General features: G+C 43.2%; 1 protein-coding gene across 11 annotated transcripts in view; it reads left to right on the top strand.

Annotated features, from left to right (window-relative positions):
* samd11 (sterile alpha motif domain containing 11) overlaps positions 1-25,764 on the top strand; it is a 309,440-nt gene that overhangs the window by 116,263 nt on the left and 167,413 nt on the right. For 9 of the 11 annotated variants that reach the window (XM_043676145.1, XM_043676142.1, XM_043676143.1 and 6 more), the window contains exon 4: positions 15,015-15,104. The exons of the other annotated variants lie outside the window; for them this stretch is intronic. In XM_043676145.1, coding sequence (XP_043532080.1) covers positions 15,015-15,104 — 90 coding nt within the window. The remainder of the gene's footprint in view (positions 1-15,014; positions 15,105-25,764) is intronic. 11 annotated transcript variants of the gene reach the window in all.

Genomic DNA, 25,764 nt, shown 5'->3' with positions numbered 1-25,764 from the left:
TAGGGGAGGGTGGGGGTGGGGAGAGAGTAGCATAGAGTACAATGGGTGAGTGGAGGAGGAGATGAAGGTGATAGGTCAGGGAGGAGAGGGTGGAGTGGATAGGTGGAAAAGGAGCTAGGCAGGTCGGACAAGTCTGGACAAGTCAAGGGGACAGTGCGGAGCTGGAAGTTTGAAACTAGGATGAGGTGGGGGAAGGGGAAATGAGGAAGCTGTTGAAGTCCACATTGATGCCCCTAGACCTCCCAGCCTCTACCGCGTACGCAAGGAAGGCGCTAAAACCGGGCTCATCGTACAATGGGGTCCCCTATCTCCCACTGCAGAGGTCAACCAGGAAGGCTTGTTTGGTCGGTTTTTAAACAGGGGGGGGTCAATCTGTCGGGATCTCGTACCTAAAGACGTCGGTCCAAGGATAGTCCGTCAGTCACAGTAGCACATTAACAATAAACGACAATAATAATAATCACGCACACTTTTACTAGTGTTCCGCGACCCCAATCGCCCACCCGTGAAGGATCACTCACACACACACACACACTTTTAAAGAGTACTCTACCGTTACACGACTGCCGGACTCACTCTGTTCACAGGTTCAGATAACGGCCGGCAGTGAAGTCCCTTGCGGGGCACTGGGAGACTTTTACACGAGAAGTAAAAGAGTAAAGATACTCACCCAGTGCCGTCGCAGGGATCCAGCAGCCGTTGTTATCCCGGACCAGGCCCCAATTGTTAGCGCGGATGAAATGATATCAGTCTGAGCCCAGAGTGCGGTTCAACAATCGGTAACGTTTATTGATACAGTAACACCGGCGGAGACCAACCGAGGTCCGAATCTCAGCTGTTCTGCTGTTCCCGCGCGCTGCTACACATTACATACCTTTCGTTGTCAGGATGTGAGGATTTTGAGTATGAATGGGATGATAGTTCCCCATCATCGCTGGAGTAGGTGCAAATGGTGGGTTTCCTGCCGTCCCAGGAGAGTTGCAGTGTACACACAATAGGGTGCTCATTGGATTATGTAAACAGGTCCGGTTCTATCTGCTTGTCGCTCTCTGTGAGGGCTGGGGGCTAGCACCCCCCTTTGTTCCCTTGGGGTGCTGGTGTGTATTAGTCTGTTCGTTCCTGTCTGGTGGATGCCTGTCCTTTGTGTCAGGATGGTTCTGTATTGATGAATATGGGTGTGTTTCAGTCAGTCTCTTGATTTGATTAGGAGATGGGTTTCCATATTAATTAGCTCCGGAGTTTCGGTCTATGAGTCATGTTTAGTGCTCCCCCTCCCACTCTGCCGAGGACATGGAGGTCCTGGGCCTCCTTCACCGCCGCTTCCTCACCACCAGACGCCTGGAGGAAGAACGCCTCATCTTCCGCCTCGGAACACTTCAACCCCAGGGCATCAATGTGGACTTCAACAGCTTCCTCATTTCCCCTTCCCCCACCTCATCCTAGTTTCAAACTTCCAGCTCCGCACTGTCCCCTTGACTTGTCCGGACTTGTCCGACCTGCCTAGCTCCTTTTTCACCTATCCACTCCACCCTCTCCTCCCTGACCTATCACCTTCATCTCCTCCCCCACTCACCCATTGTACTCTATGTTACTCTCTCCCCACCCCCACCCTCCCCTACCTTATCTCTTCACCCTTCAGGCTCACTGCCTTTATTCCTGATGAAGGGCTTTTGCCCGAAACGTCGATTTCAAAGCTCCTTAGATGCAGCCTGAACTGCTGTGCTCTTCCAGCACCACTAATCCAGAAAATTGCATTGCCCATGTCCATCAACGGGTGTTCCTGAAATGTTACTTGAAAGCACATCTTCGCTCTCTTTTGAGTATATTTTCCTTTGGGTTTTCTTGCCTCCCTGTTTGGAAGGGCTTCAGCTGTGTCTGCAGGAGCCAGTAGCTCTGTTGAGCCTCCCCTGTGCCTTGTGTGAGGCTGTGGTCATGGGAAGCATCACATTTCACTTCTTTATTGTCAGAGGCTTTCTTTGCAGGAGAGAGCAGGAACAGCTGCCTTTCTCCTGCTGCCCAGGGTGAAAGGGCCAAAATTAGTGCCCTGACAGAGTACAGGCGAGAAACTGATGTGTTCACCTCCATGTCAGACCTCTGCTTGCACTTTTAACTCGCAGGCTGAGTTTCCTTGACTGGCATTTTGTTTTAATTGGTTGGCATTTGCCAGCTGTGGACTGTCACAGCTGAACCTTGTAACTTGTAGCTCGAACAGTGCCATAATTGGGGTCTTTTCTGTTGAAATGGATGAGACTGACTGGTGAGAGATGTTGAGGAAAGGCTACAAACTGAAGGCGCTTACCTTCTTTAACGCTTTGAGTGCTGAATGGAAGGCTAGTGCCTAATGGCTAGGTAATGTGCAGAAACATGTTGTCATATTCAATTCTATACTGAAAAATGTGTTGCTGGAAAAGCGCAGCAGGTCAGGCAGCATCAAAGGAGCAGGAGAATCGATGTATCGGGCATAAGCCCTTCTTCAGGTTCCTGAAGAAGGGCTTATGCCCGATACATCGATTCTCCTGCTCCTTTGATGCTGCCTGACCTGCTGCGCTTTTCCAGCAACACATTTTTCAGCTCTGATCTCCAGCATCTCCAGTCCTCACTTTCTCCATATTCAATTCTATGTCGTGGCATCCACTGGTACGGGAAATGTTGACTCCCATTTGCTCTGATCCATTTACAAGACGCATCTGCATTTCAATGCTCTACCTCAGGCTGCCCCAGTAAACTCTCATTGTATTACTGCAGCAAGGACACTCTGTGCTGAGGGACACCACTCCCAGCTCAGGGATTGTACCCAGTTGCATTTCCAGGCTCTTCACTCACCGTCATTGCATTCACTCACTCTCAGTCCTCAGTCTCCCTGGATGCTAGCAGCTTCCCGACCTAGTCTTGTCTGTTTTGCACTATGCTTCCTAGGCCAGAGATAGCAGAGATCTCATTCTCGATGATGGGATTCTGCCCGAAATGTCAATTTTCCTGTTCCTCGGATGCTGCCTGACCTGCTGTGCTTTTCCAGCACCACTCTAACCTTGCCAGAGATAGCAGGCTCAGCTTACTGCTGCAGTGCTGCGCTGTTTGGTGCAGGAGCAAAGCCAGGAAGCTTGGTGTGGTTCGGTCCGACGCTCCCAGCAGTTTTTCGAGAGTGGTCTCTGATACCAGTCCAGACCTTCCTCAGGGCAGTGAAAATCTGGATCCTGTCCAACATAACGGTGAGGACCTGAATGTCTGGGAGCGTACCACCCATCTTGACTCTAACTGGCCTACTGTCAGCGGATTTACTCCTGCAAAGGGAGAAAGGCAGCCACTAAGGGAAATGAAAGTGGGTGGCACAGCTGTTGCTGTTGGTGCAGGTAGGGAAGTGCCCTGGGCACAGAGGACAGGCAGGGTTAGTGGAGTCGAGAGTTAGGATGGGTGCTTGTGAGTGAGGGAAGATGTTGCAGGCAATGGCGAGAGGGGTAAAGCATGAGTCTTGGGGGGAAGGTGGCTACAGCAGCAGTGAGTGTGAGGTAGCAGAGAGTAGGCGGTGGACGTCAGCTTGTGGAGTTGTAAAGGACATTGACCTTTTCTTTAGAGTGCTGGACATCCCACCAGATAGTTGAGACTGCACTGAAACCAATACAGAGAATGCTGGAGAAATCAGGAGGTCTGGCTGCTCCGACTTGCTGAGTTTCTCCAGCGTTCACTGTATTTGTTTCAGATTTCCAGCATTTGTAGTATTTTGCTTTTATAAGACCGTGCTGACTTGGGTGGCTTCGTCAGATCAGACCTAGTGTCATGGCTTCCACCACTGGGCCAGCGGGAAGAGGAAGTCCTGTTTCTACAACACCCCATCCAGCAGGACCTCCAGCCCCCTACACGTAAAATGGGGTAACAACTGCCCCTTGTCTGACACGTCCAGAGCAAATGTCAGTACCCGCAGGGGGAAACTCCAAACTGACAATACTTGACCAGGTGCACAATGGACTTCCAAAGAGGGCAAGGGTGGAAGGGATGCCAGTGAATTTGGGGATACACAGTGAGTGGTAATCTCACATGGTGACATGGGTGGAAACTCCACATGAGAGATGCCATCAGGAATTAATGAGACGAGTTTGGTAAGATAGGGCAAGAAAACTTTCTGAAAGAATCCTGTTACAAATAGGAGTTGGGAGGTCATGTTGTGGCTGTACAGGACATTGGTTAGGCCACTGTTGGAATGTTGCGTGCAATTCTGGTCTCCCTCATATCAGACGGATGTTGTGAAACTTGAAAGGGTTCAAAAAAGATTTACAAGAATGTTATCAGGGTTGGACGATTTGAGCTATAGGGAGAGGCTGAACACGATGGGGCTGTTTTCGCTGGAGTGTCGGAGACTGAGGGGTGACCTTATAGAAGTTTGTAAAATCATGAGGGGCATGGATAGGATAAACAGACAAGGTCTTTTCCCTGGGGTGGGGGAGTCCATAACTAGAGGGCATAGGTTTAGGGTGAGAGGGGAAAGATATAAAAGGGACCTAAGGGGCAACCTTTTCACACAGAGGGTGGTGCATGTATAGAATGAGCTGCCAAAGGAAGTGGTGGAGGCTGGTACAATTAAAAGACATTTGGATGGGTATATGAATAGGAAGGGTTTAGAGAAATATGGGCCAAGTTCTGGCAAATGGGACTAGATTAATTTAGGATATCTGTTCGGCATGGATGTGTTGGACTGAAGGGTCTGTTTCATGATGTACAGAGAGGCATAGAGTCATAAGAGATGTACAGCATGGAAACAGACCCTTCGGTCCAACTCGTCCATGCTGACCAGACATTCCATCCGCACCCAGCCCATATCTCTCCAAACCCTTCCTATTCATATACCCACCCAGATATCTTTTAAATGTTGCAGTTGTAGTAGCCTCCATCATTTCCTCTGGCAGCTCATTCCATACACACAGCACCCTCTGCGTGAAAAAGTTGTCTCTTAGGTCCCTTTTATATCTTCCCCTCTTACCCTAAACCTACGCCCTTAGTTCTGGACTCTGCCACCCCAGGGAAAAGACCTTGTCTATTGATCCTATCCATGCCCCACATGATTTTATAAACCTCTATAAGGTCACCCCTCAGTCTCTGACACTCCAGGGAAAACAGCCCTAGACTATTCAACCTCTCCCAATAGCTCAACCCCTCCAACCCTGGCAACATCTTTGTAAATCTTTTCTGAACCCTTTCAAGTTTCATAACATTCTTCTGACAGCAAGGAGGCCAGAATTGCACGCAATATTTGTCTCTATGACTCTATAACTTTCAGAGCCAGAGAAGAAAATTTTGCTGTGTGTATGTGTGGTCTGTATATCTAGGTCTGTCTGCCTTTCCCCACTATCTATGCACACTTACATTCTCCACATGTGCACTGTTGTTGTCAATATCACCCTGTACTGCTCCCCTTCTCTGTGCAAGTACTCTCTTGAATGCATGTCATGTTAGATAAAGGCAGGACGGTGTACAGCAGTGGCGCCCTCCACAGTTAAATAGTCACCCAGCGCTTTTTATGTGGGCTCATGTGGTGTTTAGCAAAGTAAAGGACAAATTGAAGTAAAGAATAAATAAATAAATAAGTTTTTAGTAAATCCTTTGCTGTATTAATCAGCATTTTGTAGCAATCTTAAGCAATGGGTTAAGATTTGTATTTTATGACAATTAATATTCATGCTTGTATTAAATTGATTTGCCCTTCATACTTCATTTATTTAACAATCAACAAAACAAAACAAAGTTTTTACTGCGTGATCCTTCCCATCCCATTACCACGTACAGTATTGAAATGAATCCTTGACAATAAATACGTGTGTTACGACCGTGGTTCACTTGAGGTATTTTGAGGCCATGTTAGAAAAATTGTAAAAATGATGTACTGTGGCTGTCAAGTTGGGAAAAATTATTTAAAGGGTAGTTATCCTTGAGCAGCCATGAACGAAGATTAGGTTGGCAAGACATTAGATTTTGGTTGTTCCAGCATTTGCAGTTTGATAATTCATCCAAGGTTTAAAGGACAACTTTATAAGTGAATTGCATTCTGAAGGTTTGTGCATGTTTGGCACAGCTGGGCTTGTTTGCACATGGGAAGTTGGATAACAGAATAGAACGGGACATTTCTTGCCCTTTCACACCAGTTTACTTCAGTCATGTCCTAGATGGATTATCAAGTAGTCAACTTTTCCCGGTGTAGTATCAGGGTGGGAGTTCTATTCTGGTGGAAGCTCACTGCCTTGTGGAGATTTTAAACTGAAACTGTGTAAATGTGCAACCAGTTGATTTGGACAGCAGTTACCTTCCGTGCAGCAGTGCAGATAAACAATTATCTCACTGCCTTTTGTTTAATCACACTGTACGCAATTTCACAGCTTCACTTGCTAACAATAATACTATTTCAAAAGCGGTTTGTTTGCTGTGAGGAACCTTTAGGCTTGCCTGTAATCTTGAAAGTTGCGACGTATGCAAACTTCCCTGTTTCCACCATCTTCTCTTCATTCTGTGATTAGAATATTTAAGGGATTGTTTCTGAGAGTCACAGTTTTGCTTTTGTTCATTCGCAACTTGCTTTATATGGAAAGTTTTCATTTTTGCCCTAAGTCGCTTCTACGCTTTCATTGAACTGTCGTCTTTGGGATTTGCTCATTTCCTTTTAGTTGAAGGGTTTTTCAGGTTCTTCTTTTAAAAAGAAATCGGAAAGGATTTTGTGACATTGATAGGAGTATTTTTATCTTCACTCATGGACAGGGGTGAATAGCCTTTTCCCCAGGATAGGGGAGTCCAAAACCAGAGGGAACACCTCTGGGACACTCGCACCAACCAACCCAACCACCCCGTGGCTGAACACTTTAGCTCCCCCTCCCACTCTGCCAAGGACATGCAGGTCCTTGGCCTCATCCATCGCTAGACCCTGACCACACAACACCTGGAGGAAGAGCGCCTCATCTTCCGCCTAGGAACCCTCCAACCACACGGGATGAATGTAGATTTCTCCAGCTTCCTCATTTCCCCTCCCCAAACCTTATCTCAGTCCCAACCCCCGGATTCAGAACCGCCCTCTTGACCTGCAATCTTCTTCCCAACCTCTCCGTCCGCACCCCTCTCCGGCCTATCACCGTCACCCTCACTTCCTTCCACCTATTGTGTTCCCAGCGCCCTCTTTCCCCCCCCCCCCCACCTATTATCTCAGCCTGCTTGGCACACCAGCCTCATTCCTGAAGAAGGGCTTATGCCCGAAATGTCAATACTCCTGCTCCTCGGATGCTGCCTGGCCTGCTGCACTTTTCCAGCACCACACTTTTCAACACAATCAGAGGGCCTAGTCAGGAATCACACAATGCTAGGTTATAGTCCAACAGCTTTATTTGAAATCACAAGCTTTTGGAGCGTTCCTGTTGAACTATAACCTGGTGTTGTGTGATTTCTGACTTTGTCCAGCCCAGTCCAACACCGGCACCTCCACATAGAGGGCATAAGTTTAAGGTGAGAGGGGAAAGATTTAAAAAGGACCTAAGGGGCAACTTTTTCACACAGAGGATAGTACGTGATTGGAATGATCTGCCAGAGGAAGAGGTGGAGGCTAGTACCGTTGCAATATTTAAAAGGCATCTGGATGAGTACATGAATAGGAAGGGATTAGAGGGATATGGGCCAAATGCTGGCAAATGAGACTAGATTAATTTAGGATATCTGACCAGCATGAACAAGTTGGACCGAAGGGTCTGTACATCTCTACAACTCTGTGACTCTCGGTGACCTGTCAGTCCAATTTTGGGTGGTGTTGTGATGTTTTTCCTGCTCTCTGCCCACTCAGTTACGCACCAGAACTGAGCCATCAGAGGAGAAAGTGAGGACTGACTGCAGATGCTGGAGATCAAAGTCGATAAGTGTGGCACTGGAAAAGCACAGCAGGTCAGGCAGCATCCGAGGAGCAGGAGAATCGACTTTTTGGGCATAAGCCCTTCATCAGGAATGAGCCATCAGAGGTGCCCGTTGTTTTCCAATTTCCCTGTGAGAAAGTACCGAGTTTCTCTCCATGCCCACAAAGCCATCACTGAGTATCTCTAAGATATCTCTTATTGATGCAGCCACAGATGGAGTTAAATGGGTTTCACTTAAAAATTGCATGCAAGGAAGGATATTGTGGAAGATGCTTAAAATATGTGGTAAAAATCTTATAGGCCACAATGATACTTTAACTTGCCGAAGATACAACAACTTGGTTACGAGCAATTGAATTGGAGCTGATGCAGGCTGTATATCCCTCTGAGCTTAACTTGTTCATGGCATTTCATTGACCTCAACTCCACGTTGCTGTGCTCTCATCGTCCTTTAGTCTCCTGCTTTCTGAAGTGGCCAAAGATCTGTCCACCTTCATCTTGGAGTATATTCAACAATAGAGCATCCACTATTTTCTATGCTGGAGAATTCCAAAGGTTATAAACCCTCAGAGAAGATATTTCTCCTCCCCATAACAGTCCTAAATGGCAGACCACTTGCCCTGAAGCTGTATCCCTGTTCTTGGCTCTCCATATGACATAGGAGCAGAAGTAGGCCATTCAGCCCATTGAGTCTGTTCTGCCATTCAGTGATCCATTAGTCCTCAACTCCAGTTTCCTCCCTTTTCCCCCATTACCATTAATTCCCTCATGGCTTAAAAATCGGACTATCTCAGCACTGAATATACTGAATGACCCAGCCTCGACAGCTGGGTTGCATTAATTAATTCCACACATCAACCAAGCAATGACCTTTCAGCTACTTCCATGTCAAATCTCCGAAGAGTTTTATACCCGTCAGTTAGACCATGTGTAATCTTCTAAATCCCAGGAAATTTGTCTCATTCCAGTTACTGTGTGTGTGTGTGTGTCTCCTGTCTGTGGGGATGGCTGTGTGTGAGGGTGTGGGGGAAAGCTGTGGGATTAGGACTCTATTAGACAGGAAGTGCAGCTGTTAAAAGTCAGCCTGAGCTTCCTGGAACCTCAGAACTCACAACCCCAAACTGTCAGTTCAAGACCGCACATGGTATCCTGATGCTGTTTTTGGGAAGCCCTTACCTGGGGATCTTTATCACATCCACACAGTTTTGGTGCAAAACGTAAATTTTATTTTATAAAGTGATTATAAGACTGTAGACATTACCAATGTGTTCTTGCCAAGGTTACGTTTTGAAAAACTTCCAACAGTGTGCTATCTGTCCCAGTTTACATGTGGGAAGGCTATTAATTTCTTTGATCTCCATGAAGTACAATGTGACTTGTCTGTTTTGTTACACCATGGGACATTTCTTTAAGCGACAAGCAACGTACAATTAACACTTGTTGGACTATTCGTACTTTCATTTACATTAAATGGATTCAAATTGTGTTAAGCTCTGTACTCAAATCATTTAAGCAAATGCACACACTCTCACTCCAGCAAGGCACCCTAGTTAGTAACTCGATAATGCCTGGTTTCCTGGTACACAGTACATTAAACATCACAACAGTTTTACAGTTGAGAGGGTCCATTATCCATGCACTGGGCCCATTGGCAAGTCTATTGACTCCTGGAGCACCCCTGTCAGCAATACAGAGCGATACTCCTCACTGATAATAGTGTTTATGTGCACTGACGAAGTTTGACACTGAATATTGCTGCTTTGTGAAACTCATGAGGTGGAAAAGCCCAAGTCTTTGCACGTGGGCGCCACCACATTTCACTCTCGCCAACACAGCAGCGTTTTAATTTCCACTGAGACAGGAATCTGGTTTCGGGTCGCCTCACTGTTTATGCTTGGAAGATCCCCCACCTGAAACTTCGAGGGCGGTAGGGGAGTTTCCATCCTAGTTTCGTGCTGGGTATCTTTACAGTAGGACGCTTACACTGACATTTTGAACTGGAGAGAACCCCATAATCCCTTTGTTGCTTTCATAGTTAGCTGTGTCTTGAAGGGGAAAAAAAAAATCCCTTTCCAGAATAAGTACGCATGGGTTTGATAGAAGCACAATAAAATTATGTGATAATGTTCTTAGGCTTATAGGGATTGAACTTGGAAGATGACTTGAAACTTTCTTTAGTATTGTTAACAACACAGCTGACCCTTTAATCTTTGACATTTTATTCTGCTATTTACTCTCTGCAAGAGACCATATGTGAGAGTGATTGGCCGTTTATGGATGACTGAGAGAGAGAGGGAGGGGGAGAGAGAGAGAGAACCTAATTGTGTTTATGTGATTGAGAGTGTGGGTGGGTGAGAGCTTGTGTTGAGGGGTTGATTTTCCATTCTGAAAGCTTTCGGCAGACCTGGGCATGCTTTTGAGCACTAATTTTAAACTTCGATTAAGTGAAACCATACATAGCTTTAAGTGAAAAATAGCTTTGTTTGTCAGACATGCATAAGGCAGGACAATTGCCCTCGTTTTGCGACATATTTAAGAGTGGATCCAAAGTTGATTTATATAGATCATAGGGTCATACAGCACGGAAACAGACCCTTCGGTCCAACAGTCCATGCAAACATAATCCCAAATTAAACTAGTCCCACCTGCCTGCTCTTGACCTATGTCCCTCCAAACCTTTCTTAGTCATGTACTTATCCAAATGTCTTTTAAACATTGCAATTGTACCCACATCCACCACTTCCTCAGGAAGTTCATTCCACATACAAACCACCCTCTATGTAAAAAAAAATTTACATCTTTCTCCTTTCACCATAAAAATGTGCTCCCTAGTCTTGAAATCCCCCATTATGGGGAAGCAACAGCTACCCATTAACTCTATCTATACCTCTCATTACTTGATAAACTTCTCTCAGGGTCGCTTCTCAACTCTCTATGCTCCAGTGAGAAAAGCCCCAGCCTATCCAGCCTTTCTTTATAACTTAAACCTTCCATACCTGGCAACATTCTGGTAAATCTCTTCTGAACCCTCTCCAGCTTAATAATCTTCTTCCTATAACTGGGTAATTAGAACTGTATACAATATTCCAGAAGAGGTCTTACCAATGTCCTTACAACCTCAATATGGACCTCATGTCCTTGAGCCTCTACTGTTTGTAATTTTTATTAATGACTTGGATGAGGGGATTGAAGAATGGGTTAGCAAGTTTGCAGACGACACAAAGGTTGGAGGTGTCGTTAACAGTATAGAGGGCTGTTGTAGGCTGCAGCGGGACATTGACAGGATGCAGAGATGGGCTGAGAGGTGACAGATGGAGTTCAATCTGGATAAATGCGAGGTGATGCATTTTGGAAGGTCAAATTTGAAAGCTGAGTACAGGATTAAGGATAGGATTCTTGGCAGTGTGGAGGAACAGAGGGATCTTGGTGTGCAGGTACATAGATCCCTTAAACTGGCCACCCAAGTGCACAGGGTTGTTAAGAAAGCGTATGGTGTTTTGGCTTTCATTAACAAGGGGATTGAGTTTAAGAGTCGTGAGATCTTGTTGCAGCTCTAAAACTTTGGTTAGACCGCACTTGGCACGAGGGGTCATAGTTTTAAGCTGGTTGGAGGAAAGTATAGAGGGGATGTCAGAGGTGGGTTCTTTACACAGAGAGTTGTGAGAGCATGGAATGCGTTGCCAGCAGCAGTTGTGGAAGCAAGGTCATTGGGGACATTTAAGAGACTACTGGACATACATATGGTCACAGAAATTTGAGGGTGCATACATGAGGATCAATGGTCGGCACAACATTGTGGGCTGAAGGACCTGTTCTGTGCTGTACTGTTCTATGTTCTATGTTTTATGTTCTATGACTTCCCAACTCCTATATTCTAAGGATTGAGCAATAAAGGCAAGCATGCTGAACACCTTTTTAACCACCCTGTCTGTATGTTAATTTTGGGATACATAGGAATTACTTAAGCACTCCTACACACACCTCCCTTAAACCTAATTTTAGAAGAAGTTTTCAACTGCTCATAACTTCATAACTTTTGATGCCATTTGTTTTTCTTTCTGTGACTTCAGAAAGTAAAGCGTACTCGACTTTGGTTAGGTACAAGATATTGTTGATTAACCTCTGAGCACTACATTGTCATGAGTTGTTCCAAAAAGCCTTTGTTGAGGGAGGGGGAGAGTCAGTGCATAGTTGCTTAGTGCTCTGCATGTCATGAGGAGAATTCAGAGATGCTTCAGTGTGATTTGGACAAGCTGAAAGAGTGGACAAATGCATGGCAGATGTGGGTAGATGTGATGTTATTCACCTTGGTAGCAAAACCATGAAGGCAAACTGTTATTTGAATGGCGATAAATTGAGAGAGGGGAATGTACAACAAGACCTGTCTATCCTTGTGCACCAGTCACTGAAGGTAAGCCTGCAGGTGCAGCAGATGGTAAAGAAGGCAAATGGTACGTTGGCCTTCATAGCGAGAGGATTCAGGTACTGACTACAATTGTCCAGGTGAGTCCACACCTGGAATATTGTGCGTTCCTTATCTGAGGAAGAATGTTCAGGCTATAGAAAGAGGGTGACAAAGGTTTACCACACTGATTCTTGGGATAGTGGGGTGGATGTATAAGGAGAGGTTGAATTGATTAGGATTATGTTCACTGAAGTTCAGAAGAATGAGGGGGGGCTTTTCATATATATCTATAATATTTAACAGGATGAGGCAGGGTAGATGCAGAAGGATGTTCCTGATGGCAAAGATGTTCAGTCAAGCAGGCTACAGCCTAAGGAACATCATTTACAAGTGCATGAGGAGAAATTTCTTCATCCAGGGAGAGGTGAGCCTGTGGAATTCATTACCTCAGAAAGCAGTTGAGGCCAAAATGTTGTATGATTTCAAAAGGGAGGTGGATGGGGCTAAAAGGACCAAAGGATATGGGATAAAGGCTATCGAGTTGGATGATCAGCCATGATCATTTTGAATGGTCAAGCAGGCTCGAGGGGCTGAATGGCCTACTTTTGCTCCGAGTTTCGTGGTTTCTTTCAGTCTTTAACCAAGCTTTTATTAAATGATTTAATAATTTTTGTTCATGTGTTGAAATGTTATAACAAATAAAAATAGGCTATTTGGCTGTTGGACCCTGCTGCAACATTTAACAAGATCATGGCTTGTCTGATCGTGGCCTTAATGTCAGTATCCTCCCTGACCCCCATCAGCCCACCCCACCCCCCCCAACCCCCCAAAACAAAATAAATCATTTGATTCCCTTTTTAATTAACATTCAGAAAAGTAAATTGTATCGTGTTTTGTGGTGCTCAACACTCAGCACAGAGGAAATGAAAATCACTCTTATGCCCTTACCTTTATTGTGAGGAAGGAAGGGAACAGGAGGTGGGCTCACCACAGAATTTAGTGAAACAAAAAGAGAAAATGCTGGAAAAACTCAGCAGGTCTGACAGCATCCATGGCGATAGAATCTGACTGAACATTTTAAGTCTGGTGCAATTCTTCTTCAGAGTACGTCATCAAAATGTTAGCTTAAAATTCTCTCACTGCAGATTCTGCCAGACCTGCTGAGTTTCTCCAGAATTGCCTGTTTGTTTCAGATTTACACCACCAGTAGCATTTTGCTTTTACACAGAATTTAATACTAACCTTATCTGCTGAGATAGGCCCGCTCTGCCATAGATATTCAAGAGAGGTGGTAGAAGGGATATCTCTCCTGAGGAGAAGTTTCTGTCTCTTTTCATCAAAGTGGGATGCTTTCTAATTGCCTGTCTTAAAGCTGTGACTTGAGAAATAAAGGAAATGGGATAATGTAGTCTGCGGTAAAGTTTGTAAAGTCAAATCCTTCTTGCAAAGCTGCATTGCTATCAGTTACTGAGGTTCTGAGGGTGTAAAGTGACTGGCCTTCCCAGTGAAGATATTTTCATTTAAGCATTTGAAAACCCTCAAAAGCTTATGAAATGCAGCGTAAAGACAAGTGATTAAATAGAAGTGGAAAATTTCATCAATTCAGATGGCATCTGAAGAGAGTATAGTGAAGAAACAAATGATCAATCTCAGTGAGGTTGGAATAGCTGGTTAGCAGCTATCTGAATGAAATGTGAAGTCATTAAAAATAAATGAGAGAAAAATGAACCAGAAGGGAAAATCTTGCAACAAAATAGAGGCAGAACATTGAGTTCAACAATTTTAGGTCCTAACCTCTGCCTTCAATTTGTGTCTTTTCTTTGGTTTTGCTAGTTCTCAGTTTTTCTTTTATTCCTTTGCTTTGTCTTTGGACGACTGTTATTTCAGCCAACACATCTCCTCTGAAGCACCTGCTGTTTTTCCTTTTTGGCTGATATACCATGAAACCTTTTGTTATTTAACCTCACTGGCCCTGCCCACTATCACATACCTTATTGTTCTTACCTTCCCCTCTCCTGTTCCACTAGCTCTAAATCTCTCCTTCGTTCTGATGCAGGATCAATAACTTGGAAGGTACACATTTGATTCCCTCACCAGAGACACTTCTCAGCTTGCTGAGTATGACCAGCATTTTCTGGTCCTATTTCCGATTTCTAGCTTCTGCAGTATTTTGCTGTTCAAAAGACACAAAGGTAATAGTATTGCTACTGTGTTAATCAGAATCACTCTGCTTCATTACGCAGTGTGATAAATCTGCTGATTCTCTTTAGGAGACTCTTTAGGCAGACTTGCAACAGAGGTTAATTTTACTTGTTTTCCAGTTTATTGATAATAAGCTTGCTCAGGATGTGCTGTAAGGGTCTTTTATAATTTTTTATAATCCATGTGTTTTATAATCCATGTGGGACCATTTCACCTGAAATCTGCCAGTTTGCTAAATTTATATGACTCTTATTTCTCTTTTGTGCTCTTCAAATTATGGATTGAAATTTTTCCCCAGTTTTGATTTTGTGAGTGTCAAATGCAGTTGGATGGAGAGTAAAGCTCCCTCTACTCTGTGCCCAACAATGACCCTCCACTCAATCACCCCTTAACAATTTGGCATTTGCTACTTGCACCAGAAGTCATCCTGAGTGTTATTGCCAACCTAATGTACATCAGTGTTGAATTTGGGGTAATTGTATTGTGTAGTGCATGTACACTAGGAACTACATTGAGAATGATCAAACTCGTTTCAGATTGGACGCTTATGGCCAGCACACAGAGCAGATTTTCAACCCGTCCGTCTGTACTGCATTTGAATTGCACCCCGATCTCAGAGGTGAAAGGTCAGTGACTTAAACCCCCTTAAATCATCCAATTTTTTTTTCGACTGTGTCATTTGCCTTTTCTACCGCTAACACCACCACCATCTTTAGTTCTCTTTGTAGGAGGGAGGGAGAGAGTTTATCGTAGCTTGGTTTCTGAAATTCACTGTCCATTTATAATAGCAGGAATTACTTGATAACCTGAATGATAAGTAGAATATTAAAAAGGTACCAATGTATTGCACTGGCAGACTGAGCTGTGAGCTTAATGTTCATTGCTACAATGTCATGTGACAGAGATACTCATAACAAAATACATATTTTATGCTGAAGAGCTTTAAGATGGGAAAGCTTTTTCTAAGAATAGTTCTCTATCAGATTCTTTTATAATAAACAAGAAGGTCAGATAAATAACCTCAAACATAACCTGCACTGCAGAATGAAGCAGCATAAAAGATACAGAGGAAAGTAAGTGTGATAGAGTCATAAAGTTATACAGCATGGAAATAGACCCTTTGGTCAAACTCGTTCAGACCAACTAGTTCAGATATTCTAACCTAATCTAGTCCCATTTGCCAGCACTTGGCCCATATCCCTCCAAATCCTTCCTATTCATATACCCATCCAGATGCCTTTTAAACGTCGTATTTGTACCAGCCGCCACCACTTCCTGTGGCAGCTCATCCATACACACATCACCCTCTGTGTGAAAATGTTGCCCTTCAGGTCCCTTTTAAATCTTTCCCCTCTCACCTTAAATCTATGCCCTCTAGTTCTGGGCTCTCATATCCTGGGAAATATTCCTTGGCTATTCACCCTATTCATGCCCCTCATGATTTTATAAACCTTTATGAGGTCACCCCTATGTCTCCAATGCTCTGGGGTTGCTGGGGTTAGTGAGGGTTCCAACCCCTTGCAAAAATAAAGCTTAACCTTCAACTTCCCAACTCCATTTGGGTGATAAAGACTTCCACCTGCTGACAATCAACCCAGAGACAGAGAGATAAACCAGAAAATTAATCTGAAGAGATCTACAGAGCAATGCCACAGGGTGTCCACTAGAAGTTGCATGTTAGCCATTAGTATAAGAGTTGGAAGCCACATTGGTTCAGTTAATATGGTAGTAGAACACACTAGGTTCTAAGAGAGATAGATAACTTTTCATTAAAGCAATATAGTATAGGATGAGGCAGATGTTTAAATGTGGGACAGCCATTAGCAGAGAGCTATTAGGAAGAAGAACCTGGGTGTGATTATTGATCCTTCATTTAAACTTTTGAGGCAATGTAAAGCTGTTGTGAACAAAGCTGAGATCAAACAAGAGATAAATGCATGTATACTGACAACGCCCAGTTCTACTTCATCCCTGCTACTCCCTACCCTTGCTCTGGCTTTGTACACTGCTCTCCCAACCTCCAGTCCTGGGTGACCCGAGAACTCCTCCACCTAAATATTGGGAAGACTGAAGCCGCTGTCTCTGACCCATGCTAGGATTTTCACCCTGGAGCACTGACTCCATGCCACTTTCTTGCAAGTGTCTGAGGCTGAACCAAGCTACCCTCTACCTTCCTGTCATGTTTGACCGTGAAATGAGCTTCTGACCACATAGCTACTTTATCATCAAGACTTCCTCCTCCGTAACTCTGCGCCTCGTCACCCTGCTTCAGCTCATCTGTTGAAAGCCTTTGAAACATGGGAACAGGAATCAGCCCCTTCAATCTGCTTCACCATTTAAGATAAAGGCCATTAACCTCAATCCCATATTTCCACGCTATCCCCACACCTCTTGAAGTCATGAGTAACCTTAAGACTTGGTAATTCCAATGCTCTCATCGAGTCATACAGCGTGGTCAGACCTTTTGGTCCAACTCTACCATCCTGAATAAAGATGGGTTTCTCTGATGCCCACATCCAAATGTATATCAAGTCTCTCTTATCCAACATCCTGGTGCTTACTGAGAACTTTGGCTCCTGATCCCATCAACACAATGAATTTTAAATCACCTCTTTACTTTCAACCCCCTCCATAGCCTTGCTATCCTCCTTATCTCTATAAATCTCATGCAACTTTAGAACCCTCTGAGATAGGCACACTGATCAAGTTCTCAAATCATCAGCACCCCATTTTTAATCTCTGCACCATTTGTGGGTGTGCATTCAATTATTCACACCCAAAGCTCTAGAATTCCCTTCCTAAATTTCTCTGCCTCTTTCAGGAACCTACTTAAAATCTATTGTGTTGACTAAGCATGTGGCCATGTGTCCTATCCTAACATTACTTTTCGTGGTTCAGTGTTAAACATTGAATCCCCTGTGAAGTACCTTGTGACATTACACTGTGTTAACGGTACGATTTAAATGTAAAGCAACGAGCTAATACTAAGGCTCAAAATTCCCGATGTCATCATAAATGTGAGAGATTTTGTAATAATATGCAAAATGACTTCATTGACCTGTGTTCTAAATTGACAGAATGGAGGGTCCAGATTTCTGTACTTAATGAAAATTACTGTCTATTCCAAATAAACGGATTTCAGCTACAGGTAAACAATTACATAGAACATTACAGCGCAGTACAGGCCCTTCTGCCCTCGATGTTGCGCCACCCTGTGAAACCAATCTGAAGCCCTTCTAACCTACACTATTCCATTTCTGTCCATATGCCTATCTAATGACCACTTAAATGCCCTTAAATTTGGTGAGTCTACTACTGTTGTAGGAAGTGCGTTCCACACCCCTGTTACTCTCTGAATAAAGAAGCTACCTCTGACATCTGTCCTACGTCGAATCTCCTGTTCCCTGGATGCTGCCTGACCTGCTGTGCTGTTCCAGCAATAAAGTTTCAACCTATATCTATCACCCTTCCATTTAAAGCTATGTCCACTCATGCTAGCCATCACCATTTGAGGAAAAGGGCTCTCACTGTCCACCCTATCTAACCCTCTGATTATCTTTTATATGTCTCAATTAAGTCATCTCTCAACCTTCTTTTCTCTAACAAAAACAGCTTCAAGTTCCTCAGCGTTTCCTCGTAAGACCTTCCCTCCATACTAGGCGACATCCTAATAAATCTCCTCAGAACCCTTTCCAAAGCTTCCATATCCTTTCTATAAAACAGTGACCAGAACTGTGCGCAATACTGCAAGGGTGGCCGCACCAGAGTTTTGTACAGCTGCAGCGTGACCTCATGGTAAACCATCAATATATAACTCTACTAATTAAGACTTACACACACAAACACACACATACACAAACATAGTTGTGCTAGAGGAGCAAAAGTCCAGGAAGGCGGAGCAGAGATCCCTGCCCAGTATTTCCATTTATTTGTCAAGACTTGTTATTCTTTGCTTTTCCTTCTCGAAATATGTTGAATTGCTCACAGGAGGCACAAAGCAACTGGTTCACACTTTATAGGGTCTCTGACTTCTTGGTTAAGACTACATCTTATAACAGCTGATGAGGGAAGTAAACTGGCTTTCTTCAGGCTTGAAGTTTTTTTTACTGCACAGAAAGGATGGCTCCTTCCTTGTTGGAGGTTCGACTGCTTCTGACTGAACATTCACACCCACAAGCTGTTCAGCTACCTGCAAGCCAATTGCATAGTTGTTGGCAGGTGGAAGGCCTTTGTCACCAGCTGATTCAGGGACCAATCAGCTTCTTGTTGCTGGATGAATCACCCTTCCTATACACCCCTGGCCTCTATCTCATCTGCAGAAATCCCCCCCCCCCCCCACTGCTTGAATAAGCAGCAGTGTCAACAACGCTGACAATGAGACTCAGCAGCCTGCTTTTACAAAGTGCAGAAATCCTTTTGGCAGATTTCTGTTCCTCGGTTGACCTTAAACCCTCAGCCCCTCCCCTGTCCTTCACTACGGTGATCCCCTGGAGTCACAAGAACATAAATGATAATGTGGAAAATCTACAGAGTCCTAACTTGGCATCCTGCCACCTGACAGGTGGGGGAAAGAGAAGGCAGGACAGATGAGAGTGAGAGGGGGAGATGGAGAGTGAAATTCCAGTCAGGGTGGGCAGTCATTTGCTGTCCTGATTGCCATTTTCCCCACTGTTTGCACTGTCAGTTTCTGTAGGGACTATAGGGAAAAAAAATCCTCTTTAAATATCTCATTATATTGGTCGGCACAAAAACCATACCATGCTTAGATCCTTTTTAATCATCTGGTGCTCTGGTGGATACAACTGGCCTGTTATTATTGACGTCACAATATTTTGTGTTGACGGGGATGAAAGTATTGATGGTTAAGGATGTGATTAATGAAGATTTTCTCTGTGCTTCCACCCTGTGCATGGTGATAAGCAAGTCTTATCAGTCTAAGCTTGTCAGCTCCTTGATCCAGACCTCTCCTGAGTTTCAGCTGACTCAGGTTCCTGGGTTTTACCAATGATGACGCACGTTTTGACCTTGCTGTATCTTTGGGAAGCCCTGGTTTGCAGGTCATTCATGGCCAAAGTAGGATTCCTAGTGAAATTCTTACCTGACAACAACTCCAGTGAAAGTTGGTAAGAGGTTTATCCTGAAAGTTGGTAAGAGGTTAACCTTATAATTTATCCTGAAATAACCCAGCCAGATTTCTCTTCAAGAGGCATTAGCAAACAGCGGAGTAGAAACAGAGGGATTGATCTGGCAGGCCAGCAGTACTTCCTGATAAATGCAGTTGAGATCAACGTATTCCAGATTGAGACAGTAGGTCAAATGAGAGATCTGAACAACTGCATATCATTTTGTGTGCAATGTGGCACGTTGCTGGGTTTATGGAACCTTTAAAATGTCGGCATGTTAGGTTCATCAGTCATTATCAGCAAAGAGCATCCATTAGCAATACAAGTAGAGAGCAATGGAAACAAAACATTACAGTGAAATCTTAACAATTGCACAATACAGTATGTGGAGCTCTCACAGAGTTAATTCACATGATCTTAATGAAGGGCTGAATGGCTTTCTCCTTAGCTTCCAATGTAATAACTGACCGACTCATTCAGAACTCCATAGCTGCTTTGCACGCTGATACTTGTAGTTAGTCGTTGTAGTAAATGTGAACTTTCTGCTTCCATTTCATTTGAAGGTGTGAAGTGTTCTGGCTGTGGTACATTCCAGGGTAACGCAGGCTCTCAGACACCGAACTGGAGATTCTGGTGGTCCAGAATCAAAAGGATCCCTTGCATCTGCAGGGGAAGGTCACCACTTTACAGCCCTTGACCTCCCAACTCCTATTTATGTGTGGCAGCAAGTATACTTTGCTTGGCTTCATGTCCTTCTCCCATTCCTCATCCAACACAAAGGGGAGAGGTATGTGGATGTGCTATATCGTGTAAGATGTCAGTGTTCAAGGACACCTTCTTGCTGATAACTTCTATAAAGTTGAGTAGCACAACATTTGCTCTGTTTAGGTATAATCTCTATAGAATATTCAGAATAAATGTTGCTAGACTGTTGATGAACTTTTAACAAAACATCAGAAAGTCTCCCAGAATCTTCCAGGAGTATTCTTGAGAGCTCCAGCTGTACATGAACCTGAAATGGTGAGCTCCTTTTAAGAAGTTTTTGAAGTCTAAACTATGTTACACACTCCAGAACTGCTGGACACTGATTGGAGAAAGTTAAAGATCACACAACACCAGGTTCTAGTCCAACAGGTTTATTTGGAAGCACTAGCTTTCGGAGCACTACTCCTTCATCAGGTAACTCATACTTCCAAATAAACCTGTTGAACTTTAACCTGGTGTTGTGTGATTTTTAACCTTGTCCAGTCCAGTCCAACACTGGCTCCTCAACATCGTTGTTAGGAGAAGCCCCAGAGAATCTTCACTTGATTCTAACTGGGCTTTAGTATCCTCTCTGTAATGGAATATGGATATAACTGTGTCTGAACCAACATTTTGTTCAAATTTGGCTGTTCCTGAGTTTAGTGGTCATTTTGGGGGTGACGTTGGTGAAAGGAGAGAAGTTAGACTCAAACCGCTATCTGTTCTGTTGCAGAGTGTCTTAGTGAAAGGATGATAGTTCCAACAATGTTCAGTCACCTACTGAAATATCAGTCTAATTAACACAGTCTGGTATGGGGCTTAAACCAGAAACATGATTACTAACAGGAGGGCAGTTAATTCATTTTTCCCCCTTTATTCCCTCCTGGATGTGGCAGTTGCTGGCAAGACTACTATTTGTTGCTTTTCCCTAATTACCTTTGAATTGAATGTTTTGCAAATTCGTTAGTGGAGTTTAAGAGTTGACCATATTTTTGCAGTTCTAGAGTCACGTGTGGGCCAGAGTCGGTAGGGACAAGAATGAGCTGGATGAGTCATCGTGACAATCAATAATGGGTTCATGGTCAACATTACTGAGGCTGACTCTCAGATGTTATGAAATTAATTAAGTTTTACTAATTAAGTAGTGGGATTTGACCCCATCTCCTCTGAGCATTAGCATGAACTTTTTGATTATTAATCTAGTGACATTACCAAACCCCAACCCCCAACAATTATATGGCACCATTTATTGCTTCTTGTGTCCCAAAATATTTCATGGCAAATGATCTACTTGTGAAATGTGTTCACTGTTGTGGTTTTGGCAATTAAAGTCAAAAAATCAGAAAGGTTTATAGCATGAAAATAGGCCCTTCAGCCCAACTTGCCCATTCAGTCCAATTTTCACAATTAAACTAGTCCCATTTGCCTGGGTTTGGTCCATTTCCCTCTGTACCTATCCCTCAATGTACCTGTCTAAATATCCCTTAAATGACAAAATTGTTCTCGCTTCCACACTATCTCTGGAAGCCCTTTCCAGATACTGTCTGTATGAAAAAAAATGCCCCTCTGTATCTCTCCCCTCTCACCCTAAATTTATGACCTCTAGTTTTAGACTCACCAACCTTGATGAAAAGCTGTTGGCTATCTACCTTATCTCGGCCTCTCTTGATTTTATAGATCTCTTTAAGGTCACCCCTCAGTCTCCTATGCTCAAGGGAAAACAGTCCCAGCCTATCCAACCTCTCCTTTACAACACAAACCTTCCAGTCCAGATAGCACCCTAGTAAATCTTCTGTGCATTCATTCTAATTTAGTTATATCCTTTTCTAAAGGAGGATGACCAGAATTGTGGCAGCCCAACTGCAAATGTCAAGATCCTGTGAAGACCTGTTAGATAATGACCACTCATTGTGTCCTAGTGGTGTTGGCTGAGGGTTCTAACTGTTGGCTGGGGTCAAAGAGAGAGCTCCCATGCTGTTCTTCAGATAGTGGCATGGGATCTTGCTCGGTCTAGGTGAGCTGGGAGACTGGGCCTGGATGAAACATTTCACCTGAGAGTTGGTAGTTCTGACAGTGCAACACATATTGAAGTGTCATGCTTGATTACATGCTCATATACTGAACTGGAGCTTGAACACACAACTTAAGAAGGCAAACTATAACATAAAAAAAGAATTTTTTCATTTGTATACAAATTTTAATGTTTTGCATTGAAAGAGAGGCTCCATTGTCAGACCCAACTTGAAGTGTTTAACTTTTGTTCAGATCAGAGTGGTGCTGGAAAAGCACAGCAGGTCAGGCAGCATCCGAGGAGTAGGAAAATCGACGTTTCGGGCAAAAGCCCTTCATCAGGAATAGTGCACATAACTGACCATCTGAGAAAAGGAGGGAAGTGTTTCCATAAACATCATAATCTGATATCGCAAGTTAGTGACCCAGTGAGTTTTATTCTACTCATACTTGGGCACTGGCCAAAGAGAAGGATAATTCTCTAATTGAGAACCTCAAACTAAGTAATTAGCAATTGGCAAGAGCTCGTTGTTCTCAATCCTAGCTTAAAAGCTACTGGATTATTTGCTAAATGGTATTAAATGGAGAATAATGGTGACCTGGAAATAATTTCAATACAGTCATCTCACTGAATTGCTCAAGTAACGGCACAGAATATAAGAGGGAGTGGTGAGTAGTTAATAACCATCATCCACACCCTTAAAAACTTGAATTTTAGTGAATGTGCATTTTTACAATTTCAAATCCCTACAGTGTGGGGTCATTAAGCCCATCGAGGCCACACTGACCCTCTGAAGAGCAGCCCACCCACACCCACCCTATTCCTGTAACCCTGCATTTACCATGGCTAATCCACCCAACCTGAATGGGAGAAAACCCACCCAGATATGGAGAAAATATGCAAATTCCACACAGTCACCGAAGAGTGGAATCAAACCTGGGTCCCTGGTGCTGTGAGGCAGCAGTGCAACCACTGAGCCACTGTGCCATATGTAAAAGTTTGTAATCTGAAAGTAATTGTTCAGTTTAGTGACCTTTGTTGGTCAAGCAAAATGCAAATGACACCAAACTATCATCAATACAATGATATTCTTGCCTGGAGATTGCCACCACAACCTCCCTTCGTGCTAACATTTGATTATTGGAAAACAAAATGATCGGTATGCATTAATACTAGTTATTTATTGCTTCTCTTTCAGAGATCTAACAATGGCCTTGATCTTCTGTAAAAAATATCTTCTTTGAACATGGGTTAATGTTAATCCATTTTAAAAGTGTGCTTCAATTCAACATTTTCTGTTGCATTTTTTCATCAGTCTGAAATCGATTTGACTTTTTTCTTTTTATTTGTAAGAGGCAGAACATTAGGAAGCTTATTTCATGCCTTCAGTATTCATTTTCAAAATATAACAACTTCCTTACATGGGAAATGCGATTTGCTGAGAACTATTTCTCTCATGTGATATACTTTCCCAGCCACATCCACCATCCTCTTGTCTGCTGGTATTTTCTTAATATTTATATTTAACATTTATAATGTTATATGTAACAGTGATCAGGGAAATCAAAATGCCTTGGAGATTTAGCAACCGAAATGTGGCTACTTGTTCAAACTCTCTGTTAATTTTTAAGACATTGCATAGAGAACTCTTCTGCATGTTCTGCACTGTAAATTACTCTGAGAGTATCAGCACCAGACAGCACATTCCCAATCCTTATAGGCTTATGTAGCTGCATTTTATCATATGATTCATTTGCACTAGAGGGTGGATCATATTATGAGAGATTAGAATACTGACAAGAGGATGAAGCAATGCACCCAGTCAATGATAAATTAAACCTTGACTTGCTTCCTTTATCCAGTGTAAAGGTGCACTGCATTACATTGAAAAGAGGTTCTGCAGGGTTTTTTGTTCCCTTGCAGGTTAATAGAGAGAGTCTGTTCTGTGATCATTTTGAGTGTGCCAATCTTCTTTCAAAGAAACATTCCAGCTTATCAGCAACAAATACTTCCTGGTTTTTGCAGGATTTTGAACAGTCTGAGCTGGACTAGTGTTGCTTTAGACCGACCTAATGCACTACTTGGTGGAGCAGGCATTGGAGGCAAGTATGATTAATGAAATCTAACGGGTCAGTGCTGTGACTGAGCAGGATACAGCTGGTTATATTATGGATGGGGGATTCAATGTTGTCCATAAAGATAGCAGACAGTTTCATTATAGAGGTGGAGAAATGTTTATGCTTTTTTTGCGCAAATCAATAAAAAAGCAGTAAATTTGTACTTTATTAAATGTAGTGTTGCCTGCTATCATGCTTGTTGGACAGAGTTGATTCATATAACTGTGTGGTTTTCGTGTCTATCTCTGTCCATATCTCCTCTGTTCAGGGGTCTTGCACTCACCTTGCATGAACGAGGCATTTAATGCCATAAGATATTTGCAGATTTTTAATGATCTGTGCTTCACATTTTCACAAATGCTGGACAAGGTTTTTTTTTTCTTACTCACGTGAAGGAAGGAAGTTCTGGTTTGATTTCTTTTCCCCGAATTGTGTACGTTTAGTTTGAGAAATGGTGGCAGAATCTAGATTTGAACAACGGCAGAAAAAGTCATTTTGAATGGCAAAAAAAAGTGTCAGAAGTAGTCATGTGTGAATGGTCTAATTAACACGCAGAACCAGGTGGATTATACAGATTCAGTTCTGATTGCCTTAAGAATGTGAATGCTTCCCACTTCGGTACTGCATAAAATGCCACTGTAACACTTGAAGAGGTTAATGTTAGGTGCAGTGGTTTGATTACGGAACTGAAGATCAGATACTGCAAATGAGATTTTACTATCTTGTTAATGGCAATACTCTTGTAACTTTCTTTCGACCTGATAACAGTGGATGCTTTAGATAATTAAGGCAAACCTGAGGTGCAGTATGAAAAGACTTGGAGCATTACTTTGGAATGCTTGCTCGGATCTCTGTACTGATTGATCAGTAATGATGGGGCCGGTTAGTTACTTTGCATCCGAGAGGCTGCCTTAACCTCTTGAATGCCGCACAGACTGTCATCAACCAACACTGAAGGGTCTGTTTGAGGTTGACCCTGACATTCATCTGCAAAACCAAATTGCACAGGAAATCAGACCAGGAGACTTTTCAGAAAAAAAAATTGAATCCCAGAGGAAAGTGCAATTTATTATTAAGTTGAATTGTTTAATTGCTGAATTTCTATCTTCTTTTCAAGAGGTAACAAAGAAGATTAGTGACAGTAATGCTGTTGTTGTGATATTGTTCATGAATTTGTAAAATTCATAATTGTTTTCTGTGATTCCATATTTTGAAGTCATCCACTTGAGGATATTTTAAAATTGTGATTGTTTTGAAATATCTTTTGTGGAGATTTAGGAGGTTACAGACC

This window comes from Chiloscyllium plagiosum, chromosome 34 (genome assembly GCF_004010195.1).
Source record: "Chiloscyllium plagiosum isolate BGI_BamShark_2017 chromosome 34, ASM401019v2, whole genome shotgun sequence".
NCBI classification, from domain to species: Eukaryota; Metazoa; Chordata; class Chondrichthyes; order Orectolobiformes; family Hemiscylliidae; genus Chiloscyllium; species Chiloscyllium plagiosum.
The sequence above is the reverse complement of the archived record's forward strand: the minus strand, read 5'-3'. Positions and strand labels throughout refer to the sequence as shown.